Here is a 20,007-nt window from a genome sequence, read left to right as displayed (position 1 = left end):
TAAGGACCACACAGATAATGAGAGAGGAAACCTGCTGTCACCACTACTCTTTATGATTAGCAGCAAGGAATCTTTTATATGCACCATCCTATAGACAGGATAGCACATACCACAGCCTTTAATATGCCAGTCGTGGTGCACTGGCTAGAGCGCGAAATAGCCTAATGAACCCACCGACGGGGATTGATCCCAAACTGACTGCTCATCAAGTGAGCGCTTTACCACTGGGCTACGTCTCGCCCCTTTACCTATGAATGCATAGAGATAAGCTTTCAAAAAGAAATTATTAGTCCATTTCCGTTTCAACTTATTTTCGTGCTTATATCCAGTTAAGGTTCAAGCACGCTGTCCTGGGCACACACACCTCAGCTATTTGAGCTGTCTGTCCAGGACAGTGGGTTAGTTGTTAATTTTTAGTGGTTAGTGACAGAGAAGAGAGTGTAGTGGTCTTACACCTACCCATTGAGTCGTTAAAACTAACTCTGGGTGTGAGCTGGTACTGGGTAGCCAACCCTGTACCTATCAGCTTATGTCCAATAGCTTAACCACGACACCACTGAGGCCGGTTATTAGTCCACTACCGGGGGTGGGGTGGGGTGGGGGTGGGGGGGGGGGGGTGGTGTTAGGTTTTTTTTAAAGTTATAAAATTGTTAAGTAGGACAAAAGAGATAAATAAGTTTAAAAATATAACAAAAAGTAATAATTTGACAAAAATATCCTAAAAAAGATCTTTAATATTAAATGTTTCATAAATAAAACTTACTTCTGTTTTTGGTTGGTGTATTCTTAAATTTGTTGTGCCTTTGAACTTTTTTGCCATTTTTTTCTACCATAATAGCCATTTAATATAGATATATTTCCATAAAAAAAACTAGTGTTGTAATATATCTACTATATAAATGTCTTTGTTTTTCAGAACGGGGCCAGTGTTAAAGTCCGTCTCTCGAAGAATCAAATCATCAACTCCACCTCTTATATCATCGACTATCGTCCCTGGCAACCGGTCGCCCATTTCAGATCATGTTGCCAGTCATAAGGTTGTAGAGAGACAGAGAATAGGTCACCAGCAACCAACCATAGTAAGTTATTAAGGGTCAGTGCTGTGGTATTTACCGGGTGAGCTGTAGTGGTGGTTATGGTGATGATTATGGTGGTGATGCTGATAAAGAAGATGATGATGATAGTGATGGCATTGGTGATGCTGATGATGATGGTATAAGTGGCAGTGGTGGTGGCTATTGGCGTAGAGGTTCATACAGACTGGATGCGGCGTGTGTTTACAGTCCAACTGTTCTATGTCTGTGGCTTGCATTTTGGCCATATACACCATAATGTATCATTATTTCATTCAGGCTGTGTTTTGCAGACACACACATCGCATGCATCCAGTGTAGATGCTGTCATTGAAACTAGTATATTTCCTCTTTTTTTTATAATTACCAGCTAACAAAACCATACAATACATGTTGTATCTATACACATGTAGGTTATCTCCCCTTAGTGGAATCATAGGTAAAGGGAGGTAACTATTCATGTAATTTTATTTTACTGCATGCGACTGTAATGGTTATGATATTACCATTGTGTCAGTGTCTTAACTTTTGTATGTATAATAATAACTAAAACTAGAAGAAAAAAAAAATTAATCTGATTTTAAATTAGTATTGATTATATACCTTATTTGTTTGTAAGTATAGAGGCATATATTCCAACATTGTTGAATGACGTGTCTTGTTATCATTTCAGATGAAAGGAATACGGATCCAGGGGATAGGTCAAGGTCCCTGGGATTAATCATCAGATCAGTTAACAGAAAATAACTCAGGAAGCAGAAACAAACATGAATCTACCAGAAATATGAAAGTATAATGTACGACTTTGTGCACCAGCAAAGTAAAACTTGAAAAACCAAATCTGATCAAACTGTTTTCATACATAGGTTACAGATCATTCTGTGATTTGAAATTACATAATGCACGATCAGTTAAAATCTGAAAACATAATGATATACATTTGATGATAAGTTGTCATATTATGTGTAATCTGGAAGGTGCGTAACTGGTATAAAAACTCAACTATCATTCACATAAAATATTGCTCTGTGTAATGAGCATATCATAGAGAAAGTGCTTATTTCATTAGAACAGAGAATATCTAACAGAGTGCTAAAAAAGTTATTCAGCTAGCTGTAATACAGTACTCAAACCAACAATAAAGTCAACCAGACATGGGTGGTCAGCTAGATGGTTTCTGGTCTGTTTCACCAACTGTATACATACAGTACACAAACCAACCATAAAGTCAACTGGACATGGGTGGCCAGCTAGATGGTTTCCAGTCTGTTTCACCGACTGTATACATACAGTTCACAAACCAACAATAAAGTCAACTAGACATGGGTGGTCAGCTAGATGATTTCCAGTCTGTTTCACTGACTGTATACATACAGTACACTAACCAACAATAAAGTCAACTAGACATGGGTGGTCAGCTAGATGGTTTCCAGTCTGTTTCACTGATTATCTTTAAAGTTTGTGGATGGTGTGACAAAAATAAAGTGTAACAGAAGTTAGCCAAAAACCAAAATGAACAACTTTGCAAGTTGCTCTGCTATTTACCTCTGCCTTTGAGAATCGAATCATAGTTCACTATTTCATTACGTTTTGTTTTTCGTATACCCTGAAAAGAGTGTAAAGCATTGGAAAAACAAATGTTAGAAGACAATTCAACAAGACAGATTGGCCATATTCAAAATGATGAAGAAATTAAGTTGGAAAAACTGAGTGTTAGTTTTTCTGAGTTAAAACCTCCTGCAGCATCCATGATTCGGACATCTTCCACGGGAGAATATTCCCAGACCTTCGGAGCATCATGTGACAGTTCATACCCGATATCAAACATCTCGTATACATGTATGGCCTCCCCACTTCAAAATTACATCCAAAAGGGCTTGCTTCATAAATGTTGAAATTAATGAATGTTAGAATACAGTTATGTATGACTGAATGAATGAATAAGTGAAGGATCAGACAGAAAAAACACCACAGCATAAACAAAAACTTTGGGCAATAAATAGTGTTTCAACCAGTGGTACATTAGATCAAGAATTTAATTTTTTTCTTTGTTTCCCTGGTCATGTGATTAACTCATGCTAGAAAGGTCGTTGTCGTTTTCAAGGTTGTTAATGGACTACATATACACATGTATGTGTATATATATATATATATATATATATATATATGTATTCTGACCTCAACAGTATCTATGATGCTGTCATTTAGTGTCTAAGATACAGTTATTTCAACACATGGTATACACTAAGTGAAGAGAACTCTGCTGTCGCCTCATTCAGGGATCGATCCCATGACCCACTGCACTTCAGTTGAATGATTTACCATTGAGATAACACTCTGCCCACTTGTTAATGGTTAGCACTAAGCAGCATGTGTACACTTTGCCATAAGCAGGGCAGCATATACCCTTTGATAATATTAGTATAAGCAGAATATATATGCTCCATGAACTCGAGTATGAACCCGAGTATGAACTCGAGTATGAACTCCATGAACCCGACACTTACACTAAATGATGATGAGATTAAGGAATAAAGTAAAATAGCATTATGCATCTTAATTCCAGCGCTGAACATAGATGTATTGCATTCCACACATTCCATTTTAGTATTCCCTCCATGTCTGATAGTCTTATAAGGTAAATGGCGGCAAGCATATTATGCAAAATGACATTAAAAATATAATTAAATGAAAGTGTTCTTCCTTGCACGGTACTTGAGTCCTGTGAACAAACTCGAGTCTTAATAGACTTGACCCGTGTCAGAGTACTCTTGGATACCCTATGTAGGATAATGAGTTAACGAATATTACGCGATTTTTACATCCTATAATAATGTAGACCTACTTATTGTGTGTTGAATCAACACAGCTGGCGATTGTCAGTTGTATTCAGTAGAAACTGTTAGAGCATGGGCAGGCATTATCAAGGGCAGACACGGGAAATATTTTTAGGAGGGAATCTAGAGCAAAAGGGCACATGGACCAACCTCTGAAGATGGCACCCCAATAAAAGTTTGGCATTCGTAAAAATAAAATTGTAAACAAACATTTTAAAAGGGGCCATTTAAATTGTTTTTAGGGGAGGAGCCCTCTAATGCACAACCTTGTTTGCCTGTTTGTAACATTCTGCACAAAATCAAAAATGGTACCAACTCAGGGTTTTTCATGTATTACGTAGGCCTAGATATGTAACATTTACAATATCCACACAAGTGTTTAAATAAAATTTAAAAAAAAACTGGACCAAAAAAAGAAAAAGAAAAAAAAAGACCCCCCCCCCCCCCCCCTCCCCGACTAACAAATAGACCTGTATCAGGTGATATTTGTGTAACAAACTAATACAATCTTTACAGATAAGTTTATATAAAACCTGTATACGGGCTCAGTGAAAATACATCTTGGGGTAGTTGTAAAAAAAGAAACCCCAAGTATTGTATGGTTATTCGAACAATTTGTTCAATAAATTGTATGTAAAATAAACTAATATGTTGTAGCAAGCCTGTTGATACAAAATACACACTGTAGCCAAAATAAGTTCATTAAACCTGAATTAATGTTTTAAGACAGTAAACAGAAGTGACGTCACATATTGCTTTTGTTTTGTGAATGGATGATTTTTATTAAAATAGCAACGTGACGTCATAATAGCTACGTGAATAATCAATTTGTGCTAGCAACCATACATCATAGCTTTCATATATCGTCATATTGGATTCAGTTGCTTGTAAAAGTTTATTGTTTACTGTTTATTACTTTGATATTTATTTACCAAAATGTCCTGCAATCTGTGATATGCTAATAAATTATTGCATTTATCTGCTCTGTTGTCAATTGTTTCTTCAAAACCATCAGCGTTAGAAGATAGTCCAAGATGTATTCCACCAAATCAAATCCCATGGACGATCATGGGCGGATCCAAGGGGGGGACCAGGGGGACGCGTCCCCCCAAAAAATTGTTCAAGTGCCCTCAAAATGTCCAAGTGCCCTTTTTGTTTGTAGAATTTTTTTTTTTTTAAGTAAACAATAATTATATTGTAGATAAATGAAATCAAGATTTTCGTGTACATGCGCAAGCTTGCAGATATGTGTCTGTGTTATTGAGTCTCAATGGGGCCCCATTGAGGTTCTAACGCGAGTGACGCCAATTTACTTCATTATTGCTAGTATATTATGACGTAGAACTGTAGGAATTCATATTAATTGTAAATATCAAAACTTGTAGTAAGGTGCCCTTTTGACGAGTCAATGTGCCCTTCTTTTTTGGTCCCCCCCTAAAAATATTTCCTGGATCCGCCCATGACGATAATAGTAACACTTGTGGCTAAAACTCCTACTTGCAGCGTATCAATCGACATATACACCACGGATATAAGTACTACGACCCCTCACCCTTAAAGTGAATCAGAAAAAAATTGGGGGTCAAGATGCTCTTTTTAGAGATAACGGGTAGCGTCTATGACTACCCTAGTTCTGCACAAAATTAAAGCGCCTTGTTTTTTTCTTAGGTCTCACTACAAAGATCACTTCCGGGTGAGAGTTCATTCATTACAGTCCACTCTAGTTCCTAATTGTGACACATGTTATGGTTCACATATTCACTTCTAGGAAATGGTGAAGAATTAAAACAATATGTATGTTTAATGGTAAGCCTTTCTGACTGTATTTTACCCATGTTATTTTGTAATGTTGTGCTTCGACCTTTTGGGACATGGGTGTACAGCGCAAGTGACAGCCGGAGTGAATCGGTCAATGAACCACCTGTTCGGACCGGTACTACAGCCAGATGCGGCCATATAGGAAAAAACAGACGGAAATGTTCTCAATTTTGGAGTGAAAATAAATGCTTATATAATGTATGTTCGCAATGGTGTATGTTGTTAGTGCCAATGAGAACCCGTTCTATTGGCAATCAAATTCTTCGTTTTAAGTTGGGCAATTTAACATGGATTTCAATGACAGATGCCATCTGTGTAGTGAAACCTTACAGGTACTCCATACATGTTTCAAGCACAAAGTTACTTGATACAGGGGTAGGCCTACTAGATAAAATAAAACTGCATACATATTTTCCCCAGATGAAACTAATTATTATTACAACAAACAGTCATATTTATCACCAATGACGGCAGTCTTGTAAGTTGTAGTATTAACTGCTCCATCAAAAGTTAGGTGCACCTCAAACTTTGACTCAGCCGGAAGTTGTTTGGTTCAGTACTACCTCTAAGGGTACTCCCTGCGATTAATAACTGAACTATACGAGACTATGTAAATATAGAATACCACACATATCCGACATATGCTAACCCTAACATTCGGAACTTGAAAATATATTTATTATTATAAGTTTGGTCGGAAATATCTTACAATGGAAGTAAATTCGGGACAATCCCTTTAATTTGTATATAACATTAAAAAAAACCTCCACTGAGAGGATTCAAACCAGAGACCCTCAAAATGAGTCTACCGCTCTACCGACCGAGGTAGTAGAGAAATTCCCAGTAGCTTCGGCCAGTGGGAGCACTTTGTACCAAAACTACTTCCGGTAAGTAGTATACACTACTATACTTTTAATTATACATGTATATATACTACTCAAAAGAATTTAAGGGTCGAACATTTATAACCAAATAAGTTTCAGAGTGTATTAGATTGATGATGTAAACTACACCAAAAATTTAATTTATTATTCCACATTTACAAAAAACCCACAAATAAACGTCACTGTATACAAGAAAGTCACATGACATGCTGTCAAAGTTGAAGGTTGTCAAACATGGATTTTACATATTAGAACATTCGTTTAATAGTGTGTGAATCCACCCCTGGCGCGAATACACTCGACACATCGTTGCCTCATGCTGTTGATCAGACGTCTGAAGAACTCTTGGGGAATGGCCTGCCACTCTGCCATAAGAAGTTGACCCAGATCATGAAGGTTGGCCGGAGGGGCATGGTTATCCCGAACTCTCCTGCCTAATTCGTCCCAGGCGTGCTCTATTGGGGCCAAGTCAGGCGAATATGCTGGCCAATCCATCCTGGCGATACCTTGTTGTCTGAGAAAGTCCGTTACCACCCTGGCGCGGTGGGGTCTGGCATTGTCATCCTGCAGAACTGCCCCGCCGCCAATCTGCTGAAGGCCTGGGAGAACCAACGGCCGGATAATCTCATTCAGATAGCGGATTCCATTCAGATTGCCATCCACCACATAGAGGGGGGTCCTGTGGTGGATAGAGATGCCGCCCCACACCATGACGCTGCCACCACCGAAACGGTGACGTTGTCTAACGTTAACGTCAGCGAAGCGCTCCCCAGGACGTCTGTAGACACGTACCCGACCGTCGTTGAACTGGAGACTAAACCTGGACTCATCAGTGAACATCACTCGACCCCACTGAACACGTTGCCACCGCAGATGAAGCGTGCACCAGTGACATCTGGCCGTTCTGTGACGTGGTAGGAGTGGTGGTCGAACAGCCTGGCGACGGCAGCGTAGATTATTGGCTCTCAGACGATTGCGTATGGTTTGATCAGACACTCGAGTTCCAGTCGCAGTCCGCAGATTGTCACGTAATCAGCGTGCAGTGGTTGTGCGTTGACGTAGAGCCATATTGGTGATGTAGCGGTCCTCTCTATTTGTAGTGCTTCGGGGTCTTCCCGAACGTGGACGATTTCGAACAGAATTCGTTGCTTGGTACCGTTGCCACAGTCGGCCAACGACACTCTGACTGACACCAAGTCTCAGAGCAACATTTCTTTGCGTATTGCCATCCTGAAGCCAAGCAATAGCCCTTCCTCGATCTTCGATAGTCAGTTGACGTCATACCATTGTCGAATTTGAAGTGTGCACCGTACACGAACGCAAGCTCCAATTATACAGAAATTCAGCTTTGGGAACATGGAATACACATGCAAAGCGTGCAAATGAAGCGCTTTGTGAAAAAGCAAGTTATGGGCACTTAGCAGACCTTTCGCTTTCGCCCTAATTTACGTGCAAATGTAAGCATGTTTTCGCCATTAGAACTAGTCGACAGTGTCAATGACAGTGGATTTTAATTCATTTATGGGTTGCTTAGACCCACTTTCGTCAAAATGGAACAATACCATGCGTGACATCATGGTCTAGCTAATATAATTGACATTCAGAAAATAATGTTGAAAATATCGTCTGACCCTTAAATTCTTTTGAGTAGTATATATATAAATAAAACATTTCTTTCTTTCAACATGTATTCTATATAGAAAGTCTACCAAAACTCTGCAGTCATGACTATGTAATTTTTAATTATTATTATTATTTTTTTTTTTTGCTTTTTCAGTTACGTGTTTTATTGTGAATATAAAAGCCAGCGTTTAAAATTGGAAATAAACATTTTCAGAAAACCTTGTCGATAAAACTGACACCTGTGTTATTGAGTTACATTAGTAAAATTATTTGCTGTATCGATTTAACTGTTCATAAATAAATGATACACTTAAATTAAGTACTTCGTAATTACGGCAAAGTAATTACGATCGTAAATTTAACGTTAGGCGAATGTCATTAGTAACCGGTCAAAACAGCCACTGGGAAAGAAAGAAAGAAATATTTTTTTTTATTTAACGACGCACTCAACACATTTTATTTACGGTTATATGGCGTCAGACATATGGTTAAGGACCACACAGATTTTGAGAGGAAACCCGCTGTCGCCACTACATGGGCTACTCTTTCCGATTAGCAGCAAGGGATCTTTTATTTGCGCTTCCCACAGGCAGGATAGCACAAACCATGGCCTTTGTTGAACCAGTTTTGGATCACTGGTCGATGCAAGTGGTTTACACCTACCCATTGAACCTTGCGAAACACTCACTCATGGTTTGGAGTCGGTATCTGGATTAAAAATCCCATACCTCGACTGGGATCCGAACCCAGTACCTACCAGCCTGTAGACCGATGGCCTAACCACGATGCCACCGAGGCCGGTAAACAGCCACTGGGAAACAATACAGGCCTATTTTACAAAGTGCATGTATGTTTATTTCATGTAGTTTCGCCAAATCGAAGGAAGGAAGGTAGAAAGGAAGGAAGGAAATGTTTTATTTAACGACGCACTCAGCACATTTTAATTACGGTTATATGGCGTCGAACATAATTATTGTTAAGGGTCACACAGATGATGAGAGAGGAAACCCGCTGCCGTCACATAATGGTCTATACTGTTTCGAAATCTCAGCAAGGGACTTTTTTTAAAAACAACATCCCACATACAGGATAGTACATAGCACGGCCTTCGTTAAACCAATTGTCGCGTACAGGCTGGAACGAGAAATAGCCCAATGGGTTCACCGACGGGGATCGATCCTAGACCGACCGCGAATCAGGCGAGCACTTTACCACTGGGCTACGTGCTGACCCTTCTGCAACTGTCCCCCTTTTCCCACCACCAGTTCTCTAGAAAACAATAGTTTGTTTATTTTGTTTTCTTTTGTAGTATTGTGGGGGCCTCGGTGGCGTCGTGGTTAAGCCATCGAACTACAGGCTGGTAGGTACAGGGTTCGCAATTATGGTCCTTGAACATAGGAGATACGGAAATTTGTTTTCCGGACTCCCCCCCCCCCCCCCCCCCCCAATGCCTCAACATACTGACTTTCTTGACGATTTACTTTACATGTAGCTTTATCATATACTATTACATATCAAGTTTGAACGTAGAGTAAATTATATGTATATTATACGTATAATTATGAATGGGGAGTGTAAATTATACGTATAAACTTGAATGGGGAGTGTGGATTATACGTATAATGAATGGGTACTGCCAATTATAATAATTTATAGTAATTTAAACCAAATTAATTTAGTGCTATAGAATATAAATCTAATAATGAATGTAGAGCTTTGCAATGCTATCTCCACATAATTCCTGTCATATTAATGGGAACTAAAGGAAGCAAGGGATGGGAGAAGAGATTCTGGGATCCAGGATGATTTGGCCTCCTTGGATCCGCCCCTGATTCACATAGCCATCTAGATTCGCCACTGATATTTATATCAACGTTTACAAAATGCACTGACCATACAAACATTAAAAAACCGCTAAAATATATATATAATTATGTGAATGCTTAGTACCTTATTATAATCTACGTGTAATGTAAACTGGGGCAGTGCATATTACTCAGAGGGAGTGTATATTATACATATAATATAGACTGGGGGAGTGCATATTACATGTATAATACGCACTGGGGAGTGCTTATTCTCCGTATAATCTTGACTGGGGAGTGCAAATCCAGGGGAGTGCAAATTATATGTGACACCGGTACCGGCTTCAACCCAGAGCGAGTTCTTAAGGGCTCAGTGTGTATGTATAAGGCCACTACACCTTCTTCTCTCTCACTAACCACTAACCAACTAACAACTAACAACTAACCCACACTGTCCTGGACATATAACCCAGATAGCTGAGGTGTGTGCTCAGGACAGCGTGCTTGAACTTTAATTGGATATAAGCACGAAAATAAGTTGTAATGAATGAAGTTGTTTTGTGTGTGTTTTGTTTTGGTGGGTTTTTTTTTTGGGGGGGGGGGGGGTTCAAGTTCTTTATTTGCTTTCAGTTTTACAATCCATAAACTAAATGTATAACATAAAACATCATACATAAACATACAGTATGTGTAAATGTAGGTGCACACTGTGTTTCCATAGCAACGTGTCACAACAAGGTGGAGTGGCGGCAAGATTTGATTTCAATCACACTGCGAACAAATCTACACTTGTATCTGGCCAAGCGGTTTAAGAAAACCATTGCAACCGCCACACCGCACTTCGTTTAGATCTCTGAGTTTTCACGTACACCATTTGAAGTTGATAGCACCTGGATTTAGCGTACTTACATTTTAAACACATGCAATTATTCAGTCACGGATGTTTTCTTTTATTGCATAAAATATATGATATTTATGGCTTATTTAAATTGTTTGTAACCGTTCAATTTAGCTAGAAGTCACGGACTGCTAAGTGAATACTCAAAAAGATATAGTTATAAATTTAGAGCTGTTTTCACACAACTTGAGTGCGAGTGCGAATAACTTTTTACATGCTTATATACCACTAGAGTTTCGAGCATGTCTGTCCCGGGGCCTGTCTCTGGATAGCCAGTGACTTGCTCTGGGACACACACACAACTTGAATAAACACGTTAACTTTTCAAAACTCTTTTCATGTTCGTAGCTTTAGGGACGTTTTAATACTGTCGATTTAATTTAAATACAATAATTCGACTCGTATCGAATTGATTTTATTTTGTATTTAATTAAAGCGTTTTAATGGTAAGTTTATTCAATGAAAGTCTAAAAAAATGTGTATTTGAGGAAACGTGCCAAAGTTTTTCAAGTAGGGTATGTCAACTTGATTTATTGATTTATTTTATTTTATCGGTTTTCTTGTTCTTTCTTTCTTTCCCTCTTTTTTTTTAATTTTTAATTATTTTTTTTAAATTTGTTTACTACATACTGTGTATGCACGTTTTCCACCTTCATATTATTAATAAATAAAAAAAAAATAATACATCCAACAAAATATTAGGGTCGACCTTTTTTATAGATAGGGTGGGGTTTCCGGAAACATATTTTTGTTTTGTTTAATCCCAAATGAACTCCTATAGTTCGCATCTAAGTCATTCGTACACATAGTAATTGCCTTTTTGTTTTAACAGCTTCGAGTTTTTAGACTTCAATAAAAGAAATGCTTATGAGTTTTTTTTTTAAAAAAAAAAAAAAAAAATTTTGTCTTTTGAAAGTTAATAATCTCTGATCAGAGGCATGATTTAGCTCAGTCGGTTGAGTGCTCGCTTGAGGTGCTTACGTCGCAAGATTAAACCACTTCGGTGGATCCATTCAACTGACTGGTTTTTTTTCGTTCCAACCAGTGCACCACAACTGGTCAAAGGCCGCTGTATGTGCTTTCCTGCCTGTGGGAAAGTGCATATAAAAGATCCCTTGTTGCATTAGGAAAGATGTAGCGGGTTTCCTCTGATGACCGATGAGTCACAATTACCAAATGTTTGACATCCAATAGCCGATGATTATTTAATCAATGTGCTCTAGTGGTGTCGTTATACAAAACAAACAGAGGCATGTTTAGGAGCGAAACCTGTTGGCCGTTTCTGTGCTTCACAAATAATTCGGGCTGGAATCTAAGTTAGGCGGTAGAGCGCTCGCTTGAGGTGCTGGTAAGCCAAAGAAAGAAATATTTTATTTAACGACGTACTCAACACATTTTATTTACGGTTATATGGCGTCAGACATATGATTAAGGACCACACAGATATTGAGAGAGGAAACCCGCTGTCGCCACTTCATGGGCTACTCTTTTCGATTGGCAGCAAGGGATCTTTTATATGCACCACCCCACAGACAGGGCAGTGCATACCACGGCCTTTGATATACCAGTCGTGGTGCACTGGCTGGAACGAGAAATAGCCCAATGAGCTCACCGACGGGGATCGATCCTAGACCGACCGCGCATCGAGCGAACGCTTTACCACTGGGCTACGTCCCGCCCCTGAGGTGCGGGGTCGAAGTATCGCATATCTTAGGCGGACTCATTCTTTGACATGTTTGTGTCTTGTCCCAACCAGTACCCCACGACTGGTATATCAAAGGCCTTGGTATGTGTTTGTGGGAAAGTGCATAATTTTATAAAAGTTTCTTTGCTGATCATGGAAACGTGTTTTTCTTTGATTAACAAATCAATATGTTCTAGTGGTGTTGTCAAACAAAATAAACGTTGACATTTACAAATAAATGCTCAACGTCCGTGCACATATGAACATATATTACACATACAGTACGAAACCGTCATTTGAGAGAACAGCGTGTGACATTTATGATACGTGATTTTTGGGATACATCTAACCCGATAGTAGAATCCTTGCTTGGAGTGGACTCCAAAGGCCGTGGTATGTACTGTCCTGTCCTGTCTATGGGAAAGTTCAAATAAAAGGACCCATTCTGCTCTATCGGTAGGAGAAGCCCAAGTGGTTTGAAGACGAGTATGTTAGTCATCAAGTAGCCGTGGTTAAAATGTGCTGAAGTACTGTTAAACAAACATTTCTTTCTCCTTCTTTCACGCGGAGCGGGACGTAGCCCAGTGGTAAAGCGTTCGCTGGATGCGCGGTCGGTCTAGGATCGATCCTCATCGGTGGACCCATTGCGCTATTTCTCGTTCCAGCCAGTGCTCCATAACTGGTGTAACAAAGGCCGTGGTATGTACTATCCTGTCTGTGGGATGGTGCATATAAAATATCCCTTGCTGTTAATCGAAAAGAGTAGCCCATGAAGTGGTGACAGCGGGTTTCCTCTCTCAATATCTGTGTGGTCCTTAACCATATAACCGTAAATAAAATGTGTTGAGTGCATCGTTAAATAAAACATTTCCTTCTTTCCTTCCTTTCTTTCATGAACCCAATTTCGGATGGCTTACCTGGTCTCTACACCACCGAGGACAGTTCTATACAACTGCACAGGACAGTTGGGAGGAAAGGAAATGTTTTATTTAACGACGCTCTCAACACATTTTATTTACGGTTATATGGCGTCGTTAAAACTCGCTCTGGGTGGGAGCCGGTACCGGGATGCAAACCCTGTACCTACTAGCCTTATGTCAGATGGCTTAACCACGACACCAACGAGGCAGGTTAGGTATACTTATGTCAGATGGCTTAACCACGACACCAACGAGGCAGGTTAGGTATACTTATGTCAGATGGCTTAACCGTGACACCAACGAGGCAGGTTAGGTATACTTATGTCAGATGGCTTAACCGTGACACCAACGAGGCAGGTTAGGTATACTTATGTCAGATGGCTTAACCACGACACCAACGAGGCAGGTTAGGTATACTTATGTCAGATGGCTTAACCACGACACCAACGAGGCAGGTTAGGTATACTTATGTCAGATGGCTTAACCGTGACACCAACGAGGCAGGTTAGGTATACTTATGTCAGATGGCTTAACCGTGACACCAACGAGGCAGGTTAGGTATACTTATGTCAGATGGCTTAACCGTGACACCAACGAGGCAGGTTAGGTATACTTATGTCAGATGGCTTAACCACGACACCAACGAGGCAGGTTAGGTATACTTATGTCAGATGGCTTAACCACGACACCAACGAGGCAGGTTAGGTATACTTATGTCAGATGGCTTAACCACGACACCAACGAGGAAGATTAGGTATACTTATGTCAGATGGCTTAACCACGACACCAACGAGGCAGGTTAGGTATACTTATGTCAGGTCAGGTCAGATCAGAGTGTTTAACGTGCACATTCAGAACAAGCTGTTGTAGCGCACGCTTGTCCTGGGCACATGTGCCGGCCTCGGCCAGCTCCTCCGTCCAAGACAGGGAACGGGAAACGGGAACTCTATTAACGTTCCCATATCCACAGTGGTCCAGGCACGCCTGCCCCGGACCCAGTCCCTGACATCGCCAGTGGCCGTTTCCGAGACAGGATATACTTATTGACAATGGAGTCTTTTAAAGACCCCTCACCTAATCAAGACAAACATTCATTAACCAATAAAATCGTCGCATTATGTCTAAGATCTTTATTCGTATAGTCTCTCTGACCTCAAGTGTCTCTGCTTCCTTTGATCTTTCCGCCCATATCTCACATTCTCCTAATTATATTACAATGTGACAGTATTTATTAAAATTTTATTACGTTTCTCAATATAACATGCGGAGTAAGAATTACTCTCAGAGTTACCACGCTTTGTAGAACGTGGAAGATCGAATTATATCTCGATGACACTAAAATATTAATTCTGCACGTATGGTTAACCCTTTTCTTGAACATAAAAGCAACGTCCTGATTATGCATATAAATTTCGGTAAAACAGTCATAAAGATTAAAAATGCAATAAACTACATGTGAATATGCACCTTTGTTGTTTATCTCCCTTTTCTAGTTTAAAAACCTTCCCCTCTCACACACGCACAAAAAACTATTAAAACAAAACAACTACAACAAAATAAAAAACACAACAAAACACACACACACACACACACACACACACACACACACACACTACAATAGCAACAACAAGTTTTTCCTTTTATTATTAATTAGGTTTATTATGGACGCGTATGTTTTGTGTTTTACTGAAATGCCATGATTTAATTCATCAAGAATATAATTTATAATGTGTGACAAAAAAGAGAAAGATAGAGAGAAACAGAAAGAGAGATCGAGAGAAAGAGGAAGTGAAGAGAGAGGGAGTGGAGAGAGAGAGAGAGAGAGAGAGAGAGAGAGAGAGAGAGAGAGAGAGAGAGAGAGAGAGAGAGAGAGAGAGAAAAACAGAGAGAGGCAGAGAGAGAAACAGAAAGGGAGATCGAGAGAAAGAGGGAGTGGAGAGAGAGAGAGAGAGAGAGAGAGAGAGAGAGAGAGAGAGAGAGAGAGAGAGAGAGAGAGAGAGAGAGAGAGCGTGAAAGAGTTCATATTTCGAGTGGGTGATTTTCCGAGCTGAACAACATAATAAATTGTTTATGAATAGAAATAAAGCTAATAGTTGTTAAACAGCAAAACAAAGTAATAAAGTATCGAGTTTCAGTTTCGGGTCGTAACACATAATATACCTATTAATTTATAGGCATCGAACGCTCTACAGTGGTCAAAACACACTTTAAAGGTGTTACTTCGCTAATATTTTCAGATACTTCATTAGATATTATACAGTAAACGTTAGTATATAATTGTTCTCCAGTTTCTATATTTTTAATTTTTATTATGAATTATATGAGAATGACATATATGATACAGGATACTTTGAGAATACCGCTTTAATGTTAAGTAAAGTTTGTTTTGTTTAACGACACCACTAGAGTACATTGGTTTATTAATCATCGGCTATTGGATGTCAAACATTTGGTCAACCTACGTGTAATCATCAAAGAAAGATTTCAAAAAGCATATCAGAATTTTGTAGTATTTTTTTTATGAGGAACTATTTCCTAAACCGGAATATATTAAGTTTTTAAAGATATCCATTTGCTTTTCAACCCCCTCACCCCCCTCACCCCCCCAAAAAAAACCCCCACCCCACAACAAAAACAACAACAAAAAGTCATTTTATTTAAGCATTAACTTTTTGTAAGACAGCTCCTAAACGTGTTTGATAAATCTCTCTGTCAAACGTACAGACGAACATCTTATTGCTGATATCAGAACACGGATGTACATAAACACACGTACCTGTTTTAATTTTTAATCACTGCATGGCCTCCACAAGGGTCAAGGTCACTTAGGACCGACGAACGCTTGACGGCCAGTTTTGCATGGACACTTTACAACATGCATGACTAGACGGAACTGGAGTGGAGGGGGGAGGGGCTAAGCAGATATATATATATACCGTCTACCGCACGCCGGAGTCAGGGTGGGGGGGGGGGAGCGGGGAGGCTCATTCGTAAAGTCTTCATCTGAGATGCCACGGAATGCAGGATCGATCACTATGGACACTCTCATTTTTCCCCCCTTTTTTCTGCCCCTTTCAGTGTTCCGAGACTGGTACATCAAAGTTAAAGTTTGGCCGTTGATATATCAGTCGTGGTGCAATGGACGAAAAATAGCTAATAACAGGGATCGATCCTAGACCGACCGCGTATCAGGCAGGCGTTTTACCACTGGGATTCGTGCCGCCCCAAATACCCACCTCTAGTCTATACACCGAGGGTGATTGATCCCACGACAGTTTGCACCTCGAGCGAGTACTCTACCACTACATCTTCCCCAGGTTTATAGATGTATAAAAATGACTGACAAAATTTAGAAAAAACCCAACAGTAACATGTACTTGACAAACAAACAAAAAAACAGACAAACAAACAAAATTGCAACAACAACATAAAATATGAAGGAGCTGATTAATAAACTTTATACAGCGTAATAAATATCTCATTAAATACACCTTATTTATTTTATTTATTTATATACATTGCCACCTTCTATCGATCCTAAAATGTCGAACATTTTGTCACAGAAAATAAGCACATTTATATGAGGCAAGTCATAAAACAACTCAGTGAAAGATATATATATATATATATATATATATATATATATATATATATATATATATATATATATATATATAGAGAGAGAGAGAGAGAGAGAGAGAGAGAGAGAGAGAGAGAGAGAGGTATGATGATGGGTAGTGAGAGACAGAGGGAAAAAAGAGAGAGATAAACAGACACACAGAGAGTGATATGTAGAGAGGGAGATATTGGAAGAAGGGAGATAGAGGGAGTGAGAGAGGTAGAGAGTGTGAGAGAGGTAGAGAGTGAGAGAGGTAGAGAGAGAGAGAGAGAGAGAGAGAGAGAGAGAGAGAGAGAGAGAGAGAGAGAGAGAGAGAGAGAGAGAGAGAGAGAGAGAGAGAGAGAGAGAGAGAGAGAGAGAGAGAGAGAGAGAGAAATTGACTGACTATATCCCAAACGAAACCTCATTCTGGATGGCCTATTGTATTATTCATCAGAGAAATTACCTGGCCGCGCCATTGATTGTGGCGAGTCGCGACTTCCACACACACAGACTTGCGTTAACTAACAGACCAGACGACGTCCATAATGGATGTTTAATCACCGGGTAACACGTAAACTCTCCACGGTCCATTCACCCCATGTCCACTGTCTGGTAACGTGTGTGATTTACACACGTGTAAATGGATCGTTGTTACTCCACTTGAACGTCGATGATGAATTCAGAAAAGACCGATCATTATAATAATATATGGGGCGTGCATGTATACAGTTTTTATCGTTTATTTATGAAAACTACTGATCGTTTATAACCGGCCTCGGTGGCGCAGTAGTTAAGTCATCGGACTACAGGCTGGTAGGTTCAGAGTTCGCAACCAGGTACTGGCTCCCACCCAGAACGAGTTTTAAGGACTCTATGGATAGGTGTAAGGCCACTACACTCGCTTCTCTCTCACTAACCACTAACAACTAACAACTAACCTACTGTCCTGGACAGACAGCCTAGATAGCTGAGGTGTGTACCCAGGACAGCGTGCATGAACCTTAATTAGATATAAGCACGAAAATCAGTTGAAATGAAATGAATGATTGTTTATATATGAAAACTACTAAAAATTGGGTGTCAAACAATGGTAAAAAAATTAATGAATTGCTGATCAACATAAAAATTCCAATGTTATTTTAAAACACAGTGTAAAGCCGCTAAGCAAATTATAAATATCACAAGTAAATTGAAATTTCTAGTATTTAAATATCATAGATGAGTATATTTTCGTTTAAAAGTCAACATGTCGTAAAATTTTCAAAATAAGTTCAGCTTGGAATCAAAACGATGCCATCACATTTGGACCACAATTTAGTGAACCGTCAGTGTACATTGATAGTGTTCACAATGAGGTGAAGGATCCTTCTTCAGAATAAATAGAAAAAAAAGATCCATGATTATAGTAATAGATGATGTATTTTCATATATTTGTCATCGCTTAGAAAAACAACAACGGGCATGACAACTGTACATAGCTGTAGAGGTATTGCTGGAGGCATCAATGTGGCAGAAACCAGTGTTTTGACAGTGAATCACGAGTGCATGACATCAATGTGGCAGAAACCAGTGTTTTGACAGTGAATCACGAGTATTTGGGGGTAAACTGACGCTTGGGGCGAACTGCTCAAACTGGCTTGGGGGCGAAACGTCTGGTATTCTCCTAATATAACTGACTAATTGCCCATCTGAGTGGGGCAATCCGCCTGCATACAAAGTAGTAACAATATATTATAGTTCTGGGAAGTGGCAGTCCTCTTACATGCAAAGTATTTCAAGACATAAATAGCTTCTTAACGCAGATTGTTATGATGGTTTCTATTTTCCTTTCTTCCATTCCTTTTTTAATATTTTATTTTTTTCTTCTTCTTATTTTATCCCACTGTTACTGCCCCCCCCCCCCCCCACACACACACCTCCTTTGAATTCCATATTATTTCTCCCCGAGCTGGCAGCTCCTCCTTTCTTTCAATTCCGTTGGCTGTCAACCTCCACATTCCAGTCCTTGTCTCTCCAACCGCGACAGGCGCTTGTCTCTCGTGGCTATCGGTAACACACACCTGCCTTTTCAATCATCTTTAGCTGTGGGTTTAGTCTGACCACTTTAGAGAGTGTTCAGTAGCTACTCCTGGCAATGTTAATAAGTACTACTATATTCCTCTTCTACCGGCGGTCGTTAGTTAGTGCCATGGGTCAGACCAGCTTTATTAGCGGTAGAGGTAGTTTTGGCCCTCCACTAGTCTAATAAAAATAAAAGCCAGCAATCAAAGCTATGACATAAACTACCTTATCTGTGGGAACGTGCCTACAAAAGATCCTTTTCGGCTTTATTGATGGTATCGACCGCTGTCGGTACGCCCATTGAGCTATTTCTCGTTCCATCCAGTGCACCACGACTGGTATATTAAAGGCCGTGGTATGTGCTATACTGTCTGTGGGATGGTTATATAAAAGACTAAATTGACATCCAATAGCCGATGGTTGGTGAATCAATGTGCTCTAGTGGTGTTGTTAAACAAAACAAACGTTTATAAAATATCCCTTGCTAGTAATGGGAAAATGTAGCGGATTTTGTCTCTAAGACTATATATTACAATGACCAAATGTTTGACATCCAATAGCCGATTATTAAAAGGTCAATGTGCTCCAGTGATGTCGTTAAACAAAACACACTTCTTTTTTTATTGATAGTAGCCTATATGACGACAACGGGTTTCCTCTCTTTTTTTCTATCGACCAAATGTAGAAATAACCGCATATTAGACACCAAAGAGCAGTGGTTTAAAATGTGGTCAGGTATCATTGAAAAAAACAGAAAAAAAATCCCAATCCTTTCACAATTTTATGCCTTGGTCACCAGGTTT

General features: G+C 39.5%; 1 protein-coding gene across 1 annotated transcript in view; it reads left to right on the top strand.

The window, feature by feature from the left end:
- The window catches only part of LOC121377854, a 108,670-nt gene extending 103,782 nt beyond the window's left edge, over window positions 1-4,888 (top strand). The window contains exons 25-26 of the mRNA XM_041505952.1: window positions 917-1,079; window positions 1,747-4,888. Of these exons, the coding sequence (XP_041361886.1) occupies window positions 917-1,079; window positions 1,747-1,794 (211 nt within the window). The 3' untranslated portion in view covers window positions 1,795-4,888. The remainder of the gene's footprint in view (window positions 1-916; window positions 1,080-1,746) is intronic.
- Window positions 4,889-20,007: the final 15,119 nt, after the last annotated feature.

Source organism: Gigantopelta aegis, chromosome 7 (genome assembly GCF_016097555.1).
Source record: "Gigantopelta aegis isolate Gae_Host chromosome 7, Gae_host_genome, whole genome shotgun sequence".
Classification (NCBI taxonomy): domain Eukaryota; kingdom Metazoa; phylum Mollusca; class Gastropoda; order Neomphalida; family Peltospiridae; genus Gigantopelta; species Gigantopelta aegis.
The sequence above is the reverse complement of the archived record's forward strand: the minus strand, read 5'-3'. Positions and strand labels throughout refer to the sequence as shown.